The following is a 22,326-nucleotide window of genomic DNA, read 5'->3' as shown; positions in this document are numbered from 1 at the left end:
TATTGTCTGTGGTATTGAACAGCTTTACATCATCAGCGAAAAGAACGCAGTTGCTCTTAATATGATCACAGAGGTCATTTATGTAGAGTATGAAGAGAGTTGGTCCTAGAACACTGCCTTGGGGGACACCACTATTGACAGGTACAGAATTTGATAGGACACTCCCAATTTTGACCATTTGTTGTCTGTTTGACAGGAATGCTTCTATCCAGTTATGCAGTTGTCCAGAGATACCATAGGATTTTATTTTTAGTAGTAGTTTGTCATGTACCACTGAATCAAAGGCTTTACAGAAGTCTATGTAGATTGCATCTATTGTTTTGCCCTGATCAAGTTGTGTAGTCCATATGTTTTTGCAGTGTAAGAGTTGCAGATTACAGGATAGCTTTTTTTCTGAAACCAAATTGTTTATTGGAGAGTAGGTTGTTTGTCTCTAAGTGGAGGATGATGGATTGGTTAATAATTGATTCCATGACTTTACAGGTGACGCAGCATAAGGAGATTGGTCTGTAATTTTCAACTAGGCAAGGGTCTCCCTTTTGAAGATGGGGATGACTGTGGCTTGTGACCATAGGTTAGGCAAGGAACTGGTCCTGAAAGATTTTTCAAAGATTATGCTTAGAGGTTCGGCTATGGCAGTGGATAACTTTTTAAGAGATAGGCACATATTCCATCCGGTCCAATAGATAGGGATGGTTTTAGATTGCGTAGTGCTTTTTCAACATTGTCTTCTGTAAAATCGATATGTATTAGATCACTGTAGTTATCTGTGGTTCAGCTAGGAAATGCTGGGCATGATCCATTGCTGTTTACAAATACTGAGCCAAAAATGTGTTAAAGATGTTGGCTTTAATGGTGTCGTCATTGCAGTCTTTACCATTAGGTCCTATCAGGGTGGGATGGACCTTGAATCTTTTAGTTTGTTGTTTACAAAATTGTAAAAAGCATTGGTGGAATTGGTGCTTAGAAGGTTTTCCTCTTGTTTAATATGATAATTGGTGCAGTTCGGTCTTTATTTGGTGGCATAAATTTTGTATCGGCTTTTGAAATTGGCAACGTGACCAGATTTGTTTTTCCGCCAGAGTGATCTCTTTTGGATTGAAAAAAGCCAGACAGCGCCCGCGGGACTTGAACTGCTAGGAGCTAGAGTTGAACACGAATTTAACAAATTGTGAAGGAACCGCTAGGCTAAGCTGGCTCGGCAAGTCCCTCTGGTGCGGCGGGTTCAGTGGGGTGGACCTACAGACCCGGGGCCTAGAATGTGGCCACAGTGATGCATTGGAGAAGTGGAGCAAGCAAAGCCGGTAGTGGTAATTTATGTTGCAAAATGCCTCCAACCGAATGTTTTTTTTTTTTTTTTGGTGTGGCTGCAGTCCAGCCACACTGAAAAAAACATGCAGCGGCTGCAGGCATTCATGACAAGGGCGACATGGGCTGGCGGGGAGCCCAACGATAACAATGGCTCAGCCCTGGCAGCCTTCCCGGGCAGTCAGCCATGGGAGGAAGGTAAAGTCATGACCATGAGAAAGAAAGAGAAAGAAAAAAGAAAGAGAGAGAAAGAGAGAGAAAGAGAGAGAGAGAGATGAAGGAGAAAGTGAATGAGATATCTAGTCCAACCACCTGCTCCAGCAGGGTTAGACGGGAGTGTGTGTGTGTGTGTGTGTGTGTGTGTGTGCGTGCACATGTGCATGGCTGTCAAAACTCCAAAAACAGGTAAAGCAGCTCTGGGGAGATCAGTCATAAATTAGAAAACTTGCTAAGCAACTGGCCTTTAAGCAAGGACCACTTGTTATTTGGTTTGCCAATCAAATGGCCACATGGCCACACCCACCCAGACACATGACCACCAAGCCACACCCATAAATTAGGCTGCACCCACATAACCAGTTATTAAGAAATTTGAATCCCACCCCTGGGTGGAGGGCACTGAGGATGAGTTTGTAGCACCAAGGGGGTGGCGGACTGAAAAAAAGTTTGGGAACCACTCTTCTAAAGGGTGGAAACCATGACATATAGGTTCTTCTCATGGATACTGCCTGCCAGAATTCCTTGACCAATGGTGTACTGAGCATAACCCTTTTATCTGTGTGATTAGGCTGGACCAATCCCTGCCTGAGCCCGATATGTGATTACATGACTCTGAGAAATGTTAATGCTATACTGATCATAAAGTATCCTTTCTGTGACCATTGTAACTTTGAACAGTTGTAACCTAATCAGTCATTAAGAAAAGACTACCTGTATTATAGAGTCTAACTTGTAAGCAAACAAGCTATTGCCCAAATCCCACTAACAGAGAAGTAAGTATGTAATAGTGATACATATCCCTGTCCTATTGTCCCCATTTATTCATACCTATTTCCTGTATTCTTACTCATGTTTATACTTGTACCTATTATCTTCTAAGCGATTGACAAATTAAATAAATAAAATAAAATAATAAAAAATGATACATAGCTAATTATAGGATGTCTATTTTCAGAATTGAGTAGTGTGTGTTTGTGCGGGGGGAATTAGAGAGACAGGTTTCAGTGATTACAATCATTATTGTGCATCAGGTCATATTTAGAAATAGAATTGGCTGAAATCCAATATTTAGTCAAAATCCATAAGCCTGAATGAACCCTCCAATAATGAATCATTTCTGGCAATATAATATGAAATAGAACAATTCCATATTGTCTTGTAATTTTGCCCTATGTCTCTGTCCTTAATAGGTACAAGTGATAAGTTTTGCAACGGAGCATAACTGGGACTCTTTAGATTTTTATGATGGTGCTGATAACAACGCCCCAAGACTTGGAAGCTACTCAGGTGAATGGAAAGAATAACTTCTTGTCTGATATTCTATTTTGTGGCAAAACAACAGCTTGTGTGCTAGGAATAAATGCCAAGTATAAAATACCTTACATCATAGTCATGCAATATATGAAGGTGTTGAAATGCACCATTTTACAGAACAAGTTAAACCATTGATTCATGGTAGTTCCATTACTTAGTACCACCATAAATTTTTGACAGTACTATAACTGATTTTATTACCATCTGCAGCAACAGAATCTCTATATTAAAGGAAATGGACACAATACTGACTGACATTCATTTTGAGTGCAAGGAAGTTTGAATTATATTAGTAATGAACTTTTTTTTTTAAAAAAAAAGCGGGTCTGAAGGATGCTGTGATATATACATAAGCTGAGTCAAACTTAAATGTTATTATAAAAAGTCAAGGTTGGTTAAATATGTTACCAAACAACTTTCTTAATATAAAGCTTTTATATAACTTTGAGTCATTTAATTATCCCACTATTCTTTTGCTTTCTCTTCAAATTAAGCCATGACCTTGCAGTTCCTCCGCTTTTGATTCTTCCTGTTTTTCTCCTAAGCATCATTATTTACTCTGTATGTAGGTGGAAGAAGAAAAGGAAAGAAAAAGAAAATAATAGTAATTTGCATGCTAGATTGGCCGTGACTTTTTCATAGATCTGATGAATAGCTGAAACTATTAACTTCTTCAGCTAGTTTAGACACTTCTGTGCTATGCCAAAAATATTTAAAAAAATACTATCTGTGTTTTGCAAAAGTTTTAATGTGCTTATAAATTAAACATGCTTGATATTCCAAGAACCTTTCACCTTATGGAAAATCCATTGTTATTTTGTTCACCTTTCAACCCTCAGTGCAAAAATATTTGTCATTATTTCACTTCTTTCTGAATTGTTCTTTTTTACTTTTAACTATTTTTTTACTGTTAAGAAATGGTGGTACCAAAAAGTTGCTGTTTTGCCCAACAAAGTATTCACCAATAACAATGGACAATAATAATTTGTCTGTAAAGATCCCAAATGTTCTGGTCCATCTATCAACTTCTGTACATATTTATAGTGACCACAGTTAGTAGCAGCAGTTATGCCTGGAAACCATATACAGGGATGGGATTCTACTCACACCTATTCGCTATAACTGGTTGTTAAAATTCTAAGCACTTCAGAGAACCAGTTGTTAAAAGAAATTACTGGCCTAATCCTGTAAGGAAGGCAGGAAGGAAACATTCTGGTGTTGCTTACAGAAACTGCCTCTCCATTAACCCTTATTACATTCTTGGCAGGACTAGACTTTCTGTCTCAGGAACGTCTCTGGAGGTTTTTTTTCCCTCCTTTGCTGGTACTTTGCTTGTGTGGAGTGACCATTCAAAGTTACAATGGCACTGGAAAAAATGACTTATGACTGTTGCAGCATCCCCACAGTCATGAGAGGCCAGGCGAGGAGATGCGTGCCTCGACATGAGTGATGTTGAGTTGGTCACGCCCAGCCAGTCACATTACCACCAAGCCATGCCCACCAACTAAGCCACGCCCACAGAACCAGTTGCTAAAAAATTTGAATCCCACCCCTGGCCATATACCATTGATTTTTTTGTTAATACTCCAGAATAATGCTGAAAGGAACAACTGAAATTGTAGCTAATTTAGGGGACCTTACCAGAACTTACTATGACTTTTATTTTAAACATTAATTTCTCTAATTAAGCTTTCTTGTGGAGCTATATATTTTAATTATAGGTGTAAAGTATAGATCAGCTCCAGAGTTCATGTGTGATTTGTTTTTGAGTGCATATAAATTAATTTGTGCATGCAGTGCAAATTGGGTATGTGTTTTCATGAACTTGGCATAATTAAAGTGTACAGCAAAGACTCAATAATAGGCAGACTGACTAGTGGAGTAATAGTAGAGAGATAATAAGTAACAGGAGTCTGTTGTGAGGCATACATATAGAAACTGAAATGGCTGTGTTAAGAGCATGCTTCTCCTTTGTGTGGAAGTAAGTTGAGTGTAGTTAGAACAAGGCATTTAAGAACTATTGTGATAAGCAGAGTAGATGAAAACAAATGGTTGCCAAACATTGGGAGATTGGCAGTTAAAAATGTGAAAAATATCTATATACATGCATACATATATATGTACATGAAAATAGGTTGCTTATAAAAGTCAATAGTCAATATGAAAGAAACAATTTGAGGATTTGATCACAGCTACAGAATGAATGCCGATTACATTACAAAGGATTGAATTACAAAACAAACTTATGAAAAAAATAGTACAGGTAGTCCTTCTCTTATGATCACAATTGAACCCAAATTTTCTGTTGTTAAGTGAGACATTTATTAAGCGAGTTTTGCCCCATTCTATGACATTTCCTGCCACAGTTGTTAAGTGAATCACATGCAGTTGATAAGTTAGTAACCCAGTTGTTAATGAACCTGGTTTCTCCATTGACTTTTCTTGTCAGAGGTTGCAAAAGGTGATCACATGATCTTGGGATGTATCAATGGTCATATGAATATGAACCAGTTGCCAAGCATTTGAATTTGGATCACATGATCATGGAGAAAACTGTCACATTTTTCAGTGCCATTGTAACTTTAAATGGTCACTAAATGAATTGTAAGTCAAGGACTATCTGTAAATGTATCAAGAGGATGAAAAGACTGAAAAAGACAAAGATAGGTGGACTTGAGAAGATCCTCATAGGTGTGGTAGAAGCTGGTATAGTTTGGAAGATATAATGATACAAACTACATGTACTTTAATTTCATTTTTTTCTCATGCTTTTTGGTTCTTTAGTTTACTACTTCAAACTCACTTTCTAAACCTTACTTAATTTTAAAAGAAATGAAATCTTTCCAAATTCAGTCACCAAGAACCAAGGTGATTGACTGGATCCTATGGTTGCTTCAGAGTCGAGCAAAAACTGTCTATTAAAAGCACTCTTTTGAAATGGATATAAATTGTAAACTGAGACATTTATAGATAAAACTGTGAAATGTAGAAAGAAATAGCAGAAACCACATTACATATCTGATATTAACACAGTTGAGAAAGTCCAGAAATATTTCACAAGAAGAGTTCTCCACTCCTCTACTCGTTGCAGAATACCTTATGCTACCAGACTTGAAAGTCTAGACCTAAAAAAATTAGAACTACTCCGCATTCAGTCCGATCTAAGTATAGCATACAAAATCATACATTGCAATGTCCTACCTGTCAATATATACTTCAGCTTCAACCATAACAATACAAGAGCAAACAATAGATACAAACTCAAGGTTAATCACACCAAACTTGATTGCAGAAAATACGACTTCAGCAACAGAGTGGTCAATGTCTGGAATATTCTACCTGACTCTGTGGTTTATTCACCAAACCCCAAAAACTTTAACCTTAGACTTTCTACTATTGACCTCACCCCTTTCCTAAGAGGTCTGTAGGAGGCATACATAAGCGCACCAACATTCCTACCGTCCCTGTCCTATTGTTTTTGGGTTTTTTTTCTTATATGTATCCATGTATTCATAACTATGTTTTGTACTTATACCTATTATCTTGTAAGCAATTGACAATAAATAAATAAATAAATTGAAGATTAATAACCTGGAAACTTCTTTTTTCCTTCCCAGGAACCACAATACCTCCACTTCTTAATAGTACATCCAACAATTTGTACTTAAATTTTCAGTCAGATATTAGTGTGTCGGCTGCCGGCTTTCATTTAGAGTACACAGGTAATGTAATTGCAATATATATTGCCATTAGATAGACTGAATGACTTTGAAAATGTAGACATTTACGCTTCAAGAAATTAAATGTTGGTTCTTTTGAAAGACTGGGAATGATAATTTCACAAGGTAGCGAATTTTCATACAATTATTCTGGCTTTAATTATGTATTATTTTGTTATATATAAATCATTCAATTTATGAAACAAATAGAGTAACAAAAGATAAATATTTAACCACAACGATCCTATTCCCTATAAAGAATCCCAGAGTCTGTATTCATTAGGATTGAGAATTCAGGATATTAGCTGATGAAGTATTGAAAAATGAAAGGGTAAAAAAAGGGAAAGTAAAAGGTAAGTGTTAAAAATATATGTGGAACATCAAGCACCTTCAGAGATAGACATGAAAAAGTGAATCATTCTGGGATAAATCATTCTGGGATTTGGTTTAATTTGTTTCTATTGATCCTTTGAAGTAGGGAGAGGAAAGGCTGCCAATTTTGAATGACTAAAGTGACATATTTTTAGGCAAATTGTCCCAGAACTAATGCAAGGCTTAAATCACATCTGAGACCATAAGTCAACTTGATATCCACGGGGTTAGTTAAATTTATCTGCCTCGTAGTTTATACTTTTGAATTTTGTTGAAGAGTGGACAATGGCTAAGACAACAAGCAAGAGAAACAAAGAAAATTCAGGACAGCAATAAATCACCAAGGTTTTACTTCTCATATTTCAGATTGTATGTGCTGCTTTCTTATTATTAAATGTTTATTTGTCAAAAGATAACTTTGTTACAGAATTTGTAACATTCAATTGTAGCATTCAATTGTAACATCAAATATAAGCTTAATCAACTCTTGCTTGGTTCCTATAGTGTCACTTGCATATTTGAAACCAAATCTGTGTCCTTCTCTCCATAATAAAAAAAACAATAACCATTATTTGTGTGAAAAAGCCTGTATAAATGCAAAAGGCTTTTTCTCTAGAATGTATGTTATTTTCTCATTGTTCCATATAGAAGACCTTGCGTGTCCTATAGATATAAACAAAACCAGACCCATAATCTTGCATGTTGTGGGCATTTGTCTGATCTGTGAAAACCCCCAAATTCTTCAATCACAGTTCCATTTTGTAATATAACTAGATATTCTTATTTATTTATTTTTTTAAAGTAAGAATTATGAGAGATGCGTATTATCAAATCATCTTCCTGCATTGACATGCAATCCTGTTCTTTTATTTTACATTTTACTGCCTTGCTGCCTTTTTTTTTTAATGTTCAAGTAATTGGTTGTTTGAAAGCTGTAATGATACTTTGAAATATCAGAAAGTTGTCACAATTATATATAGATCTCAATATTTGATTCAGTCATTTCATACAGAATATATCTTGCAGTTGTCTAGCTCTGTTAACTACTCACTTACTCAACAATGATTTAAGTGACATGGAATAACTGGCAATATTAGGAAGTAGTTGAACCACAATTCATAATTTCTTCACGCTTCATCTCTTTGTCAAAACTGCACACAGTTGATGAAAGTGAAATGAAAAGAAGAGGATATAGATAACATAATTTCTAATGTCAAGTTAAAGGATGGGATAGCATGTAGTTCAAAACTCTCATCTCAGGTTCCAAAAAGTCACACTAGATAAAGTTTACTCTGTATGTTAGTGGGAAGGGAGGATAGTTTGTATGTGTTTGGGGATTATTCAGCTCTTTATATAAGAGATGGGACAGAATCATGACCCATAATAGACCACTCTATATTTTTTGCCACCTCCTCCATTTTTCTTTTTCTTCTTAGTTCTTTTCTTCATGTCTCCCATTCTTATTTCCAATGCCAGATAGGAAAAGTATTCCTATATGTCTCTCATACAATTTTTTTATTCTTCTTATTGAAAGAAAACCTGTTTTTTGAAATATTTTTCAAAATGGAAAAAATTTTTGGTGAAGAATGTATGAGTTTACCATTATTTGTGATGGTATATCACCTGACAATCATTTTTAGCAGTTTTTTTTTATTTATATCCACAGGCAAAAAAAATCTCAACAGAACAAGGGTATTTTCAGTAGCAGAGCTATTAGAACCAGGAAATAGATGTTGTTGTTTTTAAAGTTATATAAGGTATTAATATCTTTCCTGATAAAACTCAGTAAAATTAGTCAATTTATGTGCTCCCAGATTTGATGAAGAATTACAATAGGCCATTTGTGGTTAGATCTACTTATCTTTTATTTTCTTTCTCATTTTCATATCCTCCATTGCAGATAAATGATAATGACAACTAGTCCTCAACTTAGATCAAAAGGTGGATGCTCCAACAGTCATAAGTATGAAAAACAGTCGTAAATCACTTTTTTTCAGTGCCATTGTAACTTCAAATGATCATTAACAAATGGCTACCTGTATTATGGTAATATAGGGAAATCATTTTATAAAATTATCAATTTCATAGGCTAGAATCTACCTGAACCTTTAGACAATTAAACAGGAAGCAAAATTATAATGGGATACGTATCATGATGGTAATCTTTGCTTCATTCCCCAAAGTATGTGATTGGTTTTTTGTCTCCAACCATTTTTATTTTATATTTTATGGCTCATTAATTACATTAATTAATAATCAAATGATCCATTTTTTCCAGAATTAATTCTAATAATCCGAGTTTATCTTGTTCTATAGGTTTGAGAGAAGGGGATAACTACAAAAGAATAAACGTATTTCCCCTCCTCCATTTAATCTCTGTGTTTGTGTGTAGAAAACATTTATACACTTTACAAATTAATGTAACAAGATTAACTGGATTCTCTACTGTGCATATGCTCTCTTTATTTATTAAACATTACATATGAATTGTCAACATCAGTTTGAAAAACAGACTTGATGCTATACTTGAACAATACAATTAATATAATTGATTAGAGAAAAAAGATTGCACGATATATAGAGCTTATTCCCAACTGGACAAGCACAGCCATTTTTCTGTGTTGGAAAGATGAACAAATGCCTTTCCTGGTCCTAATGATAGGACTGACTTATTTTTTGATGGCTCTTTTGAGGCAGGAATGTGAGATGGGCTGAGCTGAGAGAGAGGGACTGGTTCAAGATCACACAGTGGGCTGTAATGGCTAGGGCAGGAGTAGAACTCACAGTCCTCCGGTTTCTAGTCTGCTACCTTAACCACTAGACCAAACTGGTTGTCCTATATTATCCATGCCCAGAATGAATGTCAACACATAAGCTATCTCTGAGTCTCAGAGTGCTCCTCTTTTGTTTCTGATATTAGTTGTGGTCTTAGATGGAGATCCTCAAGAGACCAGCTTTCCCTTTAAGCCTCAGTCCCAGTTGTGGGGAAATGTTCAGATCTCTTTCAGCTTCATATGAGACAAACTGTTAACAGCCAAGTATCAGACTTTGATTACAGTTGCTCCAGAGCATTGGAATCAGCTTTCTGTTGACATGGGAAACTGTTTTTCTCTTCTAGCCTTTGGAAAGGTTGTAAACTCATTTATTTTGGAAAGCTTTTAGCTTCTGTGGCTATTTGTTGGCTGTTTAGTTTTATTTGACTCCAAATTTAGAAAAGCTTTCTTTTGTTCCACTTCATATTTGATACTTAATGTTCCATCCTTGCTTACTATATTTTAAATGTTTGTATTGTTCAGCTTTCACGCAAAGGACTTAGAACATAAGAATATAGAAATAGTTTATATAGCTCAGTGAAAGGTTTGCCATGTAATATGTGAATTTTTGAAACACATTTTTAAAATCCAGGATGATTTATTTATCCTGTGAACAACCTTTGACCAACTGTCCTTTCTAGGAGGAATTTTCTAGGAGGTACAGCTGAAATACAAGGGCCTGAATTGTGATCATGGTGGTGATACAATGGTCATAAATGGGAGTGCAGGTCATAAGTCAGTTTTTTCAAGATGTAACTTTGAACTGTTGTTAAACAAAGGGTCATAAGTCAAGGATGACCTGCACTTTATTTTCATACTGTTCTGTTCAAAGGTCATAATTCTGCTTTTTCTCTTGAAGCTCCTAATTGTTATATATATATATTCATATTTCAACTATACTTACGTACAAATGGTAATTAGTCCTCTTCTTTGTCCATTGTTCTACATTTAGCTTTTCCCTTTTCCAAGGCAGTATCATGCACTTGGCTTTTGTTGATGGGTTTTGGAAGTCTCTGAAAGAGACAGGAATCCAATATGGTTGTATTCTGCTAACTGTCAGGATTCCGGCAGTTACTCCAATTAAATCATGAGTAGCCAAGCTTCCAAAACTAAGCCAGATTTATTGGGAATTAACATGTTGGCATGATCTGGGTGTAGCCAACTCTGTTTTATAGTTGCCACTAACTCTGGGAGTGGTCTGTCAAATGTTTAAGACTTGTGAAGCTTCTAGAAGGTAGACAGTTTTAAATAATTATTTATTATTGTGTTACTGATTCAAATCTTCCTCGGTATGGGAATTTTGTTAATGTTCTACTTTTTATGTCAGAATCTGCATAACAAAGGATAAATTTATTTTGTCATTTTTAAGTTTTTTAACTTTCCACAGCTATAGGTTTGGACTCCTGCCCTGAGCCTCAGATCCCAAATAGTGGAATTAAGATTGGAGACAGGTACATGGTGGGAGATGTCGTTTCCTTCCAGTGTGACCAAGGATATTCTCTCCAGGTAGTTTCTTTTTTCAAGTTCAGATGTATTATTAATTTTTTAATTAAGATGTTATCATTTCTGTAATCTAGTAGAAAATAAAATCATTATTTGAATGGAAAAACATACAAATTGATAAAGATTGAGTTTTCTGGAAGTTACTATAACTCCTTCAAAATATAATTTTGGACCCAAGACACAAACATAGATGCAGTTGTTTTAAGGAACACCCACTTCTTGTAATACCATGAATCTTTAGAAATATCAGTAGCATTTTAGGGGAGAAAAACATGGATGACTACAATGTGTAGATTATAGATGCAGGAAGAAATTAGAGATCTACTAAAATTGTTTTATTTATATATATATTGGGTTTCTTTCATATTCTTTCTTCCATGTCTGTTTGTCATATTTTTATCTTTCTATCATCTATCTATCTATCTATCTATCTATCTATCTATCTATCTATCTATCTATCTATCTATCTATCTATCTCAAAACATTTCTCTTTCTCACAAAATTAAAGACTTCAGTAGCATATCCAACATATTCACCAAAATCTGACATTTGTTGGAGCTTGTAAATCATCATGTATGGTTTTGTTTTCTTTTAATTACAGTGTGATTGTTATTTCCAGATCCTAAGTGAAAATATAGTTTGGAATGTGAAAATCATACTTTATAACATGATTCAGAGAAGAACATCTGATCACTTGCCCATATGATAGATAAGAAAACATTATCCATTATACCCCATGATTATGCCACGCTTGCCATATTCCACACACCATCACTGGCTTCTGTTCTTTGCCATTTGGCATATATGTTAAAATTCAGTAAAGCAACATTGTCTATGCAATCAGCTAGCAGGGCCAGAATTTGGCAGCATATGAGGCATCCAGTGGAGGTTTTTGTGCCAATGACTTGCTAATGTTGCTGCAGCCAAACCCGACCACAATTGGCCATGTTAATGAGACCTTCTGAGACAGTTTGGCTCCCAGGTTTACATCTCATGATGGAATTTTATTGTTATGCATAATAAAGGGTAGCACAGAACTGTTAATTTGATCATTTTAAAATGTTTTGTCATTTTATAGGGACATTCACATATCACCTGCATGCCTGGACCAGTGAGAAGATGGAATTATCCTATTCCGATTTGCTTAGGTATATCTTTCATATATAAATTTAAAAAAAAAATGGAACAACTGTATTAGAGATATATTTGGAAGTATTATGGTGGCTTGATGGAAGGATGGAGGGAGTTCCATGATGGAAACAGAATATATTGTGTTTAAAAAAATGCTAAAATAGTTACATTTTTTCTAAAGGTAAATAAAAACATTGTGGAGGCTCAAGTTTGATACATTATGAAATACAAAGAGAGTCTATAACAAAATAAACTGTAGGGAGTACTCTGTTCAGTATTTCAACTACTTTCCCTGTTATCCTATTTCATTTTCTAGTCCCTACCCTCCTTTAATCTTTTCTATCTATGTAACTCTTGTTCAGAAGAGATAGAGTTTGTAGCTAAATTTGGATCAAAAGAATAAGGAGCTGGAGATTCAGACACTTGAATAAACTGTGTTAATGTAAATAATTGCCTAACAGAAAAATCCAATTCTTTTCCGTGTATTTCTTTAAAATACTATTTTAAAACTTGGCAATTTTGAAATGCATGGACTTCAACTCCAAGAATTCCCAGCCAAGCTCTCGGAATTCTGGAAGCTGAAGTTTACACAGGCAGGAAAAGATAACATGGTTTAAATGAGCTTTTCCCCCTTCTCATTTGTAGCACAATGTGGTGGTTCCATGTCAGACTTCAGTGGTGTGATCCTTAGCCCAGGATTTCCCGGGAATTATCCCAGTAGTTTGGATTGTACATGGACCATCAAGCTGCCTGTTGGCTTTGGTATGTCTTATTCAATTTATTACCATTTAGAACAGTGGTGTGTTTCAAATATTTTTACCACTGGTTTGGTGAGCATGTCTTGGTGGGCACACTTTGTGCATGCGTGCAAAATTCGGATGTGCACGCATGCTAAACAAGCACTTTGTGTAGGTGCACTCAGTTTCTGACTCATCTCCTGCAAGCCTGCACTCTCCCTGTTGCTTCAGCAGCTGCTGCACAGCAATCTGCTTGCAGTGCAAAGCAGCTGTGCTTCAAAAGCAGGACATAAAAATTAGTATGGGAGCCCAGGCAGGTGGGTGGGCCCGACAGCAGAGCGTTGGAGAAAACCAGATTGGTGTTCCTGGTCATCGGTGCTACCGGCTCAGCTAAACTGGGCAGAACCGGTAGAATAACACCACTGATTTAGAAGAAGTGAAGCCCGACGAAGTATGATTCTCATTTAAAACAGGGCATAGCAAGTATACTTTATTCATCAAATTATTATTATTATTTTTTTTTTAAAAAAAAAACTATTTTCAGGTGTGCACTTGCAATTTGTAAACTTTTCAACGGAGACAATCCATGATTACCTGGAAGTTAGAAGTGGATCCCCCGATGTTAGCACTGCCATTGGTAGACTCAGCGGAACTCAGCTCCCTTCTTCCCTTTTCAGTACAACGCATGAAACTAGCTTATATTTTCACAGCGATTACTCTCAGAACAAACAAGGATTTCATATTGTGTATCAAGGTGTGTAATGACCTATAATTTTTTTTTTTTTTGTTACAATGCAAAGCACATTATTGAAAATGGTGAGAAACTATAGAAATATAAAGAATGGCTTGTTTTAGTTTTAGGTTCACAGTGATTTCATTTAAGGAATCATAGGATAAAATAAAGTGGAATAAAATAGACCATTAAGTCCATTATCCCAAATTATAGCATTACCAACAGATTACAGTCTTGTTTGTGTTTGAAGTGATCGACAATGTTACTTACTAATTATTTCTCGTGGTAATTGGATCCACTATTTATGTTTGGGAGCATATAATCACAAATACACACACACACACACACACACACACACACACACACACACTATGGTACAGTTAAAATAGTCCAACAAAAACCTCTCCATTTAAAAGAACAATTTCTATGAAACCTGCTTTTTTTTCTGACCAGTTTTCTTACAAGTTGGCAGTTCTCATACGATATTATGAAAGTGGATGATTTCAGTAAATGAGGTTAAATAGGATTTGTTTATAAATAAGTTGTCATGTCGTGTGCCTCCCATTAAATTTAATTCACTATTAATATGTAAGCCCAAAGAGCTTTTCAAACAATGCATAAGTGTTGTGTGCCAAGGAGGACACACAACAACATTGATTTGTCATTATTGTTGGACTTGCCACAACTTAAACTTTTAAATAAAAAAGATCTTTGGCTCCATTTGTTGAGAAAGGTATAGTTTTTTTATAGATATCAAGTGTATTGCAGTAATGCAGAGCCAGAACTGAAAACACAGATGAGTAAGATGTCTTCAATTCTATGACATCTTACTATGATATTAAGGACTTGATAGATTGACAAAAATGCCAAACCCAGTCTGAACATCTGGCTGACTGTGCGAATAATAATAATAATAATAATAATAATAATAATAATAATAATAATAATAATAATAATAATAACAACAACAACAACAACAACAACAACAACATACAGTAAGTGCCGCCTATGCAAAGAAGCTGAAGAAACAGTGGACCACCTGGTAAGCTGCTGCAAGAAGATTGCACAAACTGACTACAAGCACCGGTATGACAAAGTAGCAAGAGTGATGCACTGGAAGATCTGTAGGAAATATCATTTGCCTGTAAGCAAGAACTGGTGGGACCATAAAATAGAAAAAATCATAGAAAATGAAAAAAAAGTGAAATTGCTCTGGGACTTTAGAATCCAGACAGACAGGAACCTGCCACATAATAACCTGGACTTAACATTGTCAATAAGAAAGACAAAAAAGTCTGGATGGTGGATGTGGAACTAGCTGGAGACAGCAGAAGAAAAAAGAAAGAACAGGAGAAGATAACAAAATATAAAAAACCCCAAGTAGAAATAGAACGACTATGGCAAAGGCAAGTAAGCGTAGCACCAATAGTAAGAGGCACCTTGCGTGCAGTCCCAAAGCAACTGGAGCACCACTTGAACACCCTAGGCATTGACAAATTTGCCACCAGTCAATTGCAGAAGGCAGCTTTACTTGAAAAAAGATTCCATCCTGTGGCGATATCTGTAACACCATCAAACATCCAGATTTCCCTATCCCAGGTCCTTAGTAAGGACTCAATAGGTCAAGGGTCTTCAAACTTGGCAAGTTTAAGACTTGTGGACTTCAACTCCCAGAATTCTTGAGCTAACATGACTGGAGGAGAAATTCTGGGAGTTGAAATCCACCACAAGTCTTAAATCTGTCAAGTTTGAAGACCCCTGCAAATAGGTAGACAAAAATGTCAAACCCAGTCTGAACATATGGCTGACTGTGCAATTAATAACAATAACAACAATGAATTAGGAATATCCTATGGTTATATGAGTACTGTGATCATGTGTTAGTAAGAGAAGCACACAGAAAAAGGGGTGTGTAAAATTTGTCAAGAATTATTTGTCAATAAATACCTTTCATGTCTGTGGTACACCGACATATTTTTTTTTCTAGCGTATCAATTGCAAAGTTGTCCTGATCCACGTCCCTTCCGAAATGGATTTGTAATTGGAACTGACTTTACTGTAGGACAGACTGTTTCATTTGAGTGTTTTCTTGGATACACTTTAATTGGAAATTCAGCCCTTACTTGCCTTCATGGAATCAGTCGTAACTGGAACCATCCTCTTCCAAGGTGTGAAGGTATGTTTTCAATAGATAAATAGATTGATAGATGATAGACAGACAGACAGACAGACCCTTTTTATTTCTTATGTTTGGTTTTGATTTTTTACAGCACCACCTATTAAAAGCTCAAATATTGTAATTTAAATTCAATGTTTGAAAAGATAGGTATAGACAACAGATTGAAAGCAGGATAGGGATCTACACAGTAATTAGACTGTTGAGCAACAGAAGATATCCAAGGAAATATTCCTGCTGCAAATAAACCATAGCAATTTTAGTCAGACTGACTAAAATTGACTGACTGGCATTGGAAGTAGAATTCTAACTTTATTATATTGCATGTAGGAGGGGGTAAGAAGATCTAACCCCCATCCTATCTGTCTCTTAGATCTGGTTTCAAGTTGGTTTTAAAATCTTAACATGTGTAGTTTTAATGTTTTAATATTTTGATTATTTTTCTACTTGTAGAACTTATAAGCTGCCCAGAGTCACATGATAAGTCAGATGGACAGCATAAAAAATAATTAATTAATTAAATGTGATGCTATTATTAGTCATTTTGCAGAGAGTTTTTTTTTTCTTTCCGTTTTTTGATTTAATAACATATATTGATTGATAGAATATTACAAATGTGAAAATGGTTTAATAATAAGAATGTACGTTTGAATTATATATAAGATATATCATTACAAGAACATGGATTTATTGAGCATAGGGTGCGGCTTAAAAAATTACTCTTCAAAGTTGAAAAACTGTGGTTCTAGAACTTTAGCCTTCGATTGATGATACTTATTATCTTTCCCTTGGTGAACAATTTCTGATGTTCTTCCTGCTGAAAATTTTTCAGTGTAGTGAACTTTTTAATATTATTTTATGAAATTATGAAGCTAATTGTAGCTTTAAAAAAACAGGGTTTCTAAAAATCCATAATATGTGTTTCAGTTTTGATTTGCTTTCTGGCAGGGCTATCTATATTTGGAATCATTTGTGATTTAGTTTTGCTCTTTTTATACTAAAGCTATAAAATATATATTTTCCCATTATATTTTTTTTAGAAAATTCATAAACATTATGAAATTGCTACGCTTAACTTCCTTCCTTCCTTCCTTCCTTCCTTCCTTCCTTCCTTCCTTCCTTCCTTCCTTCCTTCCTTCCCTCCCTCCCTCCCTCCCTCCCTCCCTCCCTCCTTCCTTCCTTCCTTCCTTCCTTCCTTCCTTCCTTCCTTCCTTCCTTCCTTCCCTCCCTCCTTCTTTCCTTTCTCATAGCTCTTTGCGGAGGAAATATAACTGCTATGAATGGTACAATATATTCACCTGGCTACCCTGATGAATATCCAAATTTCCAAGACTGTTTTTGGCTTGTAAGAGTACCACCAGGAAATGGCATTTATATCAATTTTACTGTTCTTCAAACAGAACCAATATATGATTTTATAACAGTTTGGTAAGCAAAAATTTCCATAATATTTTTTATTATGCAATAACTCATGCATAGCAACATGTAAAATTACTAAATGCAAATTGCTGTTTTGATTGTTTGTAACAGCTCTGATGTTTGATTATTTTAATATTGGTTTATTTATGCTAAGTATTCCATACAATGTAGTCTCAACTAGTCCAGGCGTTGCCAACCTTTTGGACCTCAGGGACCACCAAACTCATAATTTAAATCCTGCAGACCAGAGACCCTGGGAAAATCCCCCAAAAAGTCTGCAGGAAAATTCCCACCCATTTTCCTACCAATCGATCATTCTTTATTTGGTATCGCAGGATAACGTCTCCAGCTCCATTCTCAGGGGGAGAGAGAGAGAGACTTTTGACTTCATGAGAGGAAAGCAGCAGAAGCAGCAGACATCTTTCTTTCTCTTCCCCCCCAAATCCAGCAAAAACGAGTCTTTGTGAGACGTGTCACGCCGCCCAACCTCTTGGAGCAGGAAGCCTTGCAGGGTCCCAAAAACTCATTTCTGTCTGAGTTTGGGGGAGAGAAAGAAAAACTTGCATGCTTTCCTTGCATGTATCCAAAAGCAGAAGAAAGAAGTGGAAAGAAGCAGTCCGGTGGCCAGGCCAGGGACATGGGGCAAGTGGGGTAAGTTATCTCATATTGTTTGCAAAGTGATATAAGACTTGTGTTCCCGCAAGCCATGTGGGCAGCGCAGCCTGGATTAATTGTTTTGGGGGGTGCTTTGGGGGTGACATTTCTCTGAGGACCACCAAAATTTTCCCAAGGACCACCAGTAATTCCTGGCCCACTGGTTGGCAACCACTGAATTAGTCAACAATAAGTACAATATTAATATTGTTCACTCTAGGATAGGGTTATAGTTAAGATCTTTGAAAATGTATCTTTGGGATTACATGTTTATAAAACTTACATTATGAATTCTGTAAATTTATATTCAAAAGACTAAACCTATTAATACAGGATCATTGAACATAATTTCACTTAATTGTGGTCAAACACATTTAAGGTTGATACATCACTGAGAAACATTTGTTTCTTAATCAAAATTAATGTTTATTTCTATATTCCTCACATATTTAATGTGTTGAATTATTGAAGTTCTTTTTCTGGTGTGTAAATGAATTTAAAATATAATATGCCAAATGTCTCATTATTTCAAATGTATAAAATAAAATCATAATCCAGACATTATCTATCTATCTATCTATCTATCATCTATCTATCTATCTATCTATCTATCTATCTATCTATCTATCTATCTATCTATCTATCTATCATCTTCTCTGTATCTATCATCTATCATGATTTTTATTACTTTAATAATCATCTATCTATCATGATTTTTTAATAATTAATAATAACTTCTAACACCTGAAATATAGTTACTTAACATGAAGGTTCTAATTCTGTATTTTAGATTTTTCAGTGCAGCTTTCTTATTAAAATCAATGCAAAATATTTATTTTAAATGAAAAACAAATATTTACACAATGATTACTAAATAAACACAGAACAAATATGTATTTGAAATATATTTATATTACAGAAAACAGCAACAAAGTTTTATGTAAATTAACATAAAAGAGTATAACAATTCTATAAAAATAGTTTTCAAAATATTAAACATTTATAAAATATATTAGAAAGAATCTCATTAATTCCAAAATGTGCTATATGAGTGTGTGTGTCTGTAAAACACCATGTATCATATTACATAATGGAAAAGAGTATGAAAAATTCAAACTACTATAAATCCCATAATTGAAACAAGGGAAAAATATTATATCTATCATCCTAGAGACTTCAAGACCCAGTGGGCAGGGCAAAATGAGGAAATAAATATTCTTACGAATCAGGGTTAACACAAAATAGGTATAAACCAAAATATTGAAGTGGAACTTTATTTTAGCTAAATGTGAATAACGGTGTGTTCAGCCTAGGCCGTTTGCCTTTTATGATGTTTTATTAGTTTTATTTATTTGGATTCCAAACAAACAGAGTGTGTTTTCCAGGAACTACTTCTGCACATCTGTTGATGTATTTATTTATTTATTTATTTATTTATTTATTTATTTATTTATTTATTTATTTATTTATTATTTTTGTCAATTGCTTACAAGATAATAGGTATAAGTAAAAACATAGTTATGAATACATGGATACATATAGGAAAATAAAAAATAAAATAAACAATAGGACAGGGACGGTAGGCACATTGGTGCACTTATGCACATCCCCTACAGACTTCTTAGGAAAGGGGTGAGGTCAATAGTAGACAGTCTAAAGTTAAAGTTTTGGGGGTTTGGGGAAGAAACCAGAGAGTCAGGTAGTATATTCCAAACATTGACTACTCTGTTGCTGAAGTCGTATTTCCTGCACTCAAGTTTGGTGCGATTAACCTTGAGTTTGTATCTATTGTTTGCTCTTGTATTATTATGGTTGAAGCTGAAGTATTCATTGACAGGTAGGACATTGCATCTATATTCTATCCATATTATACATCTACATTATACATCTGTACTTTTCTATGTACATTTCATCTCAAGTTCCATTGTAATGAAAAAGAAAAGTAATGTAAAGGGAAACAGATGCTCTCTATGAATTTAATCTCTTGTTGATAGAATTGATAGAGCTGATAGAATTTCTTGTTTTCTTGCTTTCATTTCACTTGCGATGTGCCTTGAATGTTTACTTAAAGCAAATATAAATTTATTTAACTGTGAAATCTTTCCTTCCTTCCTTCCTTCCTTCCTTCCTTCCTTCCTTCCTTCCTTCCTTCCTTCCTTCCTTCCTTTCTTTCTTTCTTTCTTTTCTCTCTCTCTCTCTCTCTCTCTCTCTCTTTTTTCTAGGGATGGACCTGAGCAAAATTCACCTCAAATTGGTCAATTTAGTGGCAACACTGCATTGGAATCTGTCTACAGCACCTCAAATCAGGTTCTAATAAAGTTCCACAGTGACTTTACAACAAGTGGCTTCTTTGTCCTTAGTTACCATGGTTAGTGTCGCACACCTAAAGGATGTGTGTGCATGTGTATTCTTTTCTTTTTTTAATAATAATAAACACATAGGACATATTCCTAGTTGGATTGGTAAATGATTTCTGCTTGGCAGTAATAATTACATAATAGTAAACATGAGGATTTATAAGAAGTCCAAGAGGTAGAATGAGAATCTAATAACAGAGCAGGGCAAAGTTTGTACCTGAAATGTCCCATTGACATTGACAAAGACCCCATCAGTCAATTGCAAAAGACAGCATCTTGGAATAGCTTACATTCTGTGATGATACCTTTAACATCATCAAACAACAACATGTTCCAATGCAAGGTCCTTGGGAAGGATTCAATAGGTAGATAAAAATGCTAAATCCAGTCTAAACATCTGGTTGAATGTGGAATGAAGCATAATAATGATAGATTGATTTCTATAGCATACATCAAGAGTAGAAAGAAGCAAGTAGAGGAAGACAATACTTTGAAGGTCATCTAATTCCACCTTTTGTTCATTATAAAATATAGTATTTTTTATAAAAACACTGTGGCATTTAAATAAAAATGTATGGTATAATATGGAATATAATATAGAGGACAAGTTTCATGTAGCCTTTAAGGAGCACATATTTGGTAGAAAGAGTTGTTCAGACTAATAGTTTTGAATTTAATTAACAGGATTGCAATCTAGCTCATATTTGACCAATATATGTGAAATATACAACAAATCCTAGAATCCTAGGGAGTATGCATGCAATCTCCTGTGTTTTAGAGCCATGTTCCCTCCTGGCTTGGGAAAGCTTCCCAGGAGATGACAGGTGGGTGGACTCTGGTGATGATTAATATTTCCTTACAAGAGGTGGCAGTGCCCCAGCATTTTAAGGACACTGTGGTCCACCCTTCTTCCTAAGAAGCCATCGCTGGATTCCACCTGCTTGGATAATTTCTGATCTGTCTCCAACCTTTCCTTTTGGGTGAAGGTTGTTGAGAAGGTGATTGCTGAGGTTTCTGGATGAAACAGATTATCTCAACCCCTACCAGTCAGGATTCAGGCCTGGATTTGGACAGAAATGGCATTGGTCGCACTTTTGGATGATCTCTGACAGGAGTGAAATGGGGATAGTCCATCCATCCTTGCTCTACTTCACCTCTCGGTGGCTTTCTATACCATCAACCATGGTATTCTCATGGGGTGGCTTTGGGGGATAGGAGTGGGAGGCCTTATGCTGTCTTGGTTCACTTCATTCTTCTGCGGCCACTCTCAGTCAGTGTTGATAGGAGGGGAGAGATCTAGCTTGCTTTAAGGGGTTTGGCAAGGCTTAATACTTTCTCTGCTCTTGTTCAACATTTATATGAAGCCACTGGGTGATATCATCCATCACCATGGACTATGGTATCAGCAATATGTTGATGATACTCAGCTGTATGGCTTGGCCCATGTTGAGTTAAGTGATGCCATGTCCTTCCTCTCACAGTACCTGGAGGCTATTGGGGGCTGGATAGGGAGCAATAGGTTAAAACTAAACTCTTGCAAGACTGAGTGGCTCTGGGTTTCAGGTTCGTTGGCTCAGGAAAATTCCCACCTTTGGTCTTGGGTGGGGTGACACTACCCCAAACAGTCCCTGTGTGTAATCTAGGGGTTTTCCTGGACTCATGACTCCTGCTCAAAGAGCAGGGGGCAGTTGTAGCCAAGAGGGCCTTTGTGTAACTGCAGGTTGTACAACAGTTATGCTCTTTCCTGGACTAACAGTCCCTACTCACAGTTACTCATGCCCTAGTCAATTCCTGTCTTGACTATTGCAACAAGGGACTGCCCTTGAAGAGCATCCAGAAGCTCCAGTGCAAAATGCAACAGCCCGCATGGT

The 22,326-nt window shown here is 35.7% G+C and overlaps 1 protein-coding gene across 1 annotated transcript in view; it reads left to right on the top strand.

Moving 5' to 3' along the window:
- Positions 1-22,326, top strand: part of CSMD3 (CUB and Sushi multiple domains 3) — a 646,074-nt gene that overhangs the window by 513,557 nt on the left and 110,191 nt on the right. The window contains exons 36-44 of the mRNA XM_087931634.1: positions 2,718-2,814; positions 6,459-6,563; positions 11,133-11,251; positions 12,327-12,396; positions 13,025-13,141; positions 13,661-13,870; positions 15,837-16,025; positions 17,276-17,453; positions 20,321-20,466. Coding sequence (XP_087787760.1) covers positions 2,718-2,814; positions 6,459-6,563; positions 11,133-11,251; positions 12,327-12,396; positions 13,025-13,141; positions 13,661-13,870; positions 15,837-16,025; positions 17,276-17,453; positions 20,321-20,466 — 1,231 coding nt within the window. The remainder of the gene's footprint in view (positions 1-2,717; positions 2,815-6,458; positions 6,564-11,132; positions 11,252-12,326; positions 12,397-13,024; positions 13,142-13,660; positions 13,871-15,836; positions 16,026-17,275; positions 17,454-20,320; positions 20,467-22,326) is intronic.

The sequence above is a fragment of the Pseudonaja textilis genome, chromosome 3, assembly GCF_049901715.1.
Source record: "Pseudonaja textilis isolate UNSWEBS1 chromosome 3, rPseTex1.2, whole genome shotgun sequence".
NCBI classification, from domain to species: domain Eukaryota; kingdom Metazoa; phylum Chordata; class Lepidosauria; order Squamata; family Elapidae; genus Pseudonaja; species Pseudonaja textilis.
The sequence above is the reverse complement of the archived record's forward strand: the minus strand, read 5'-3'. Positions and strand labels throughout refer to the sequence as shown.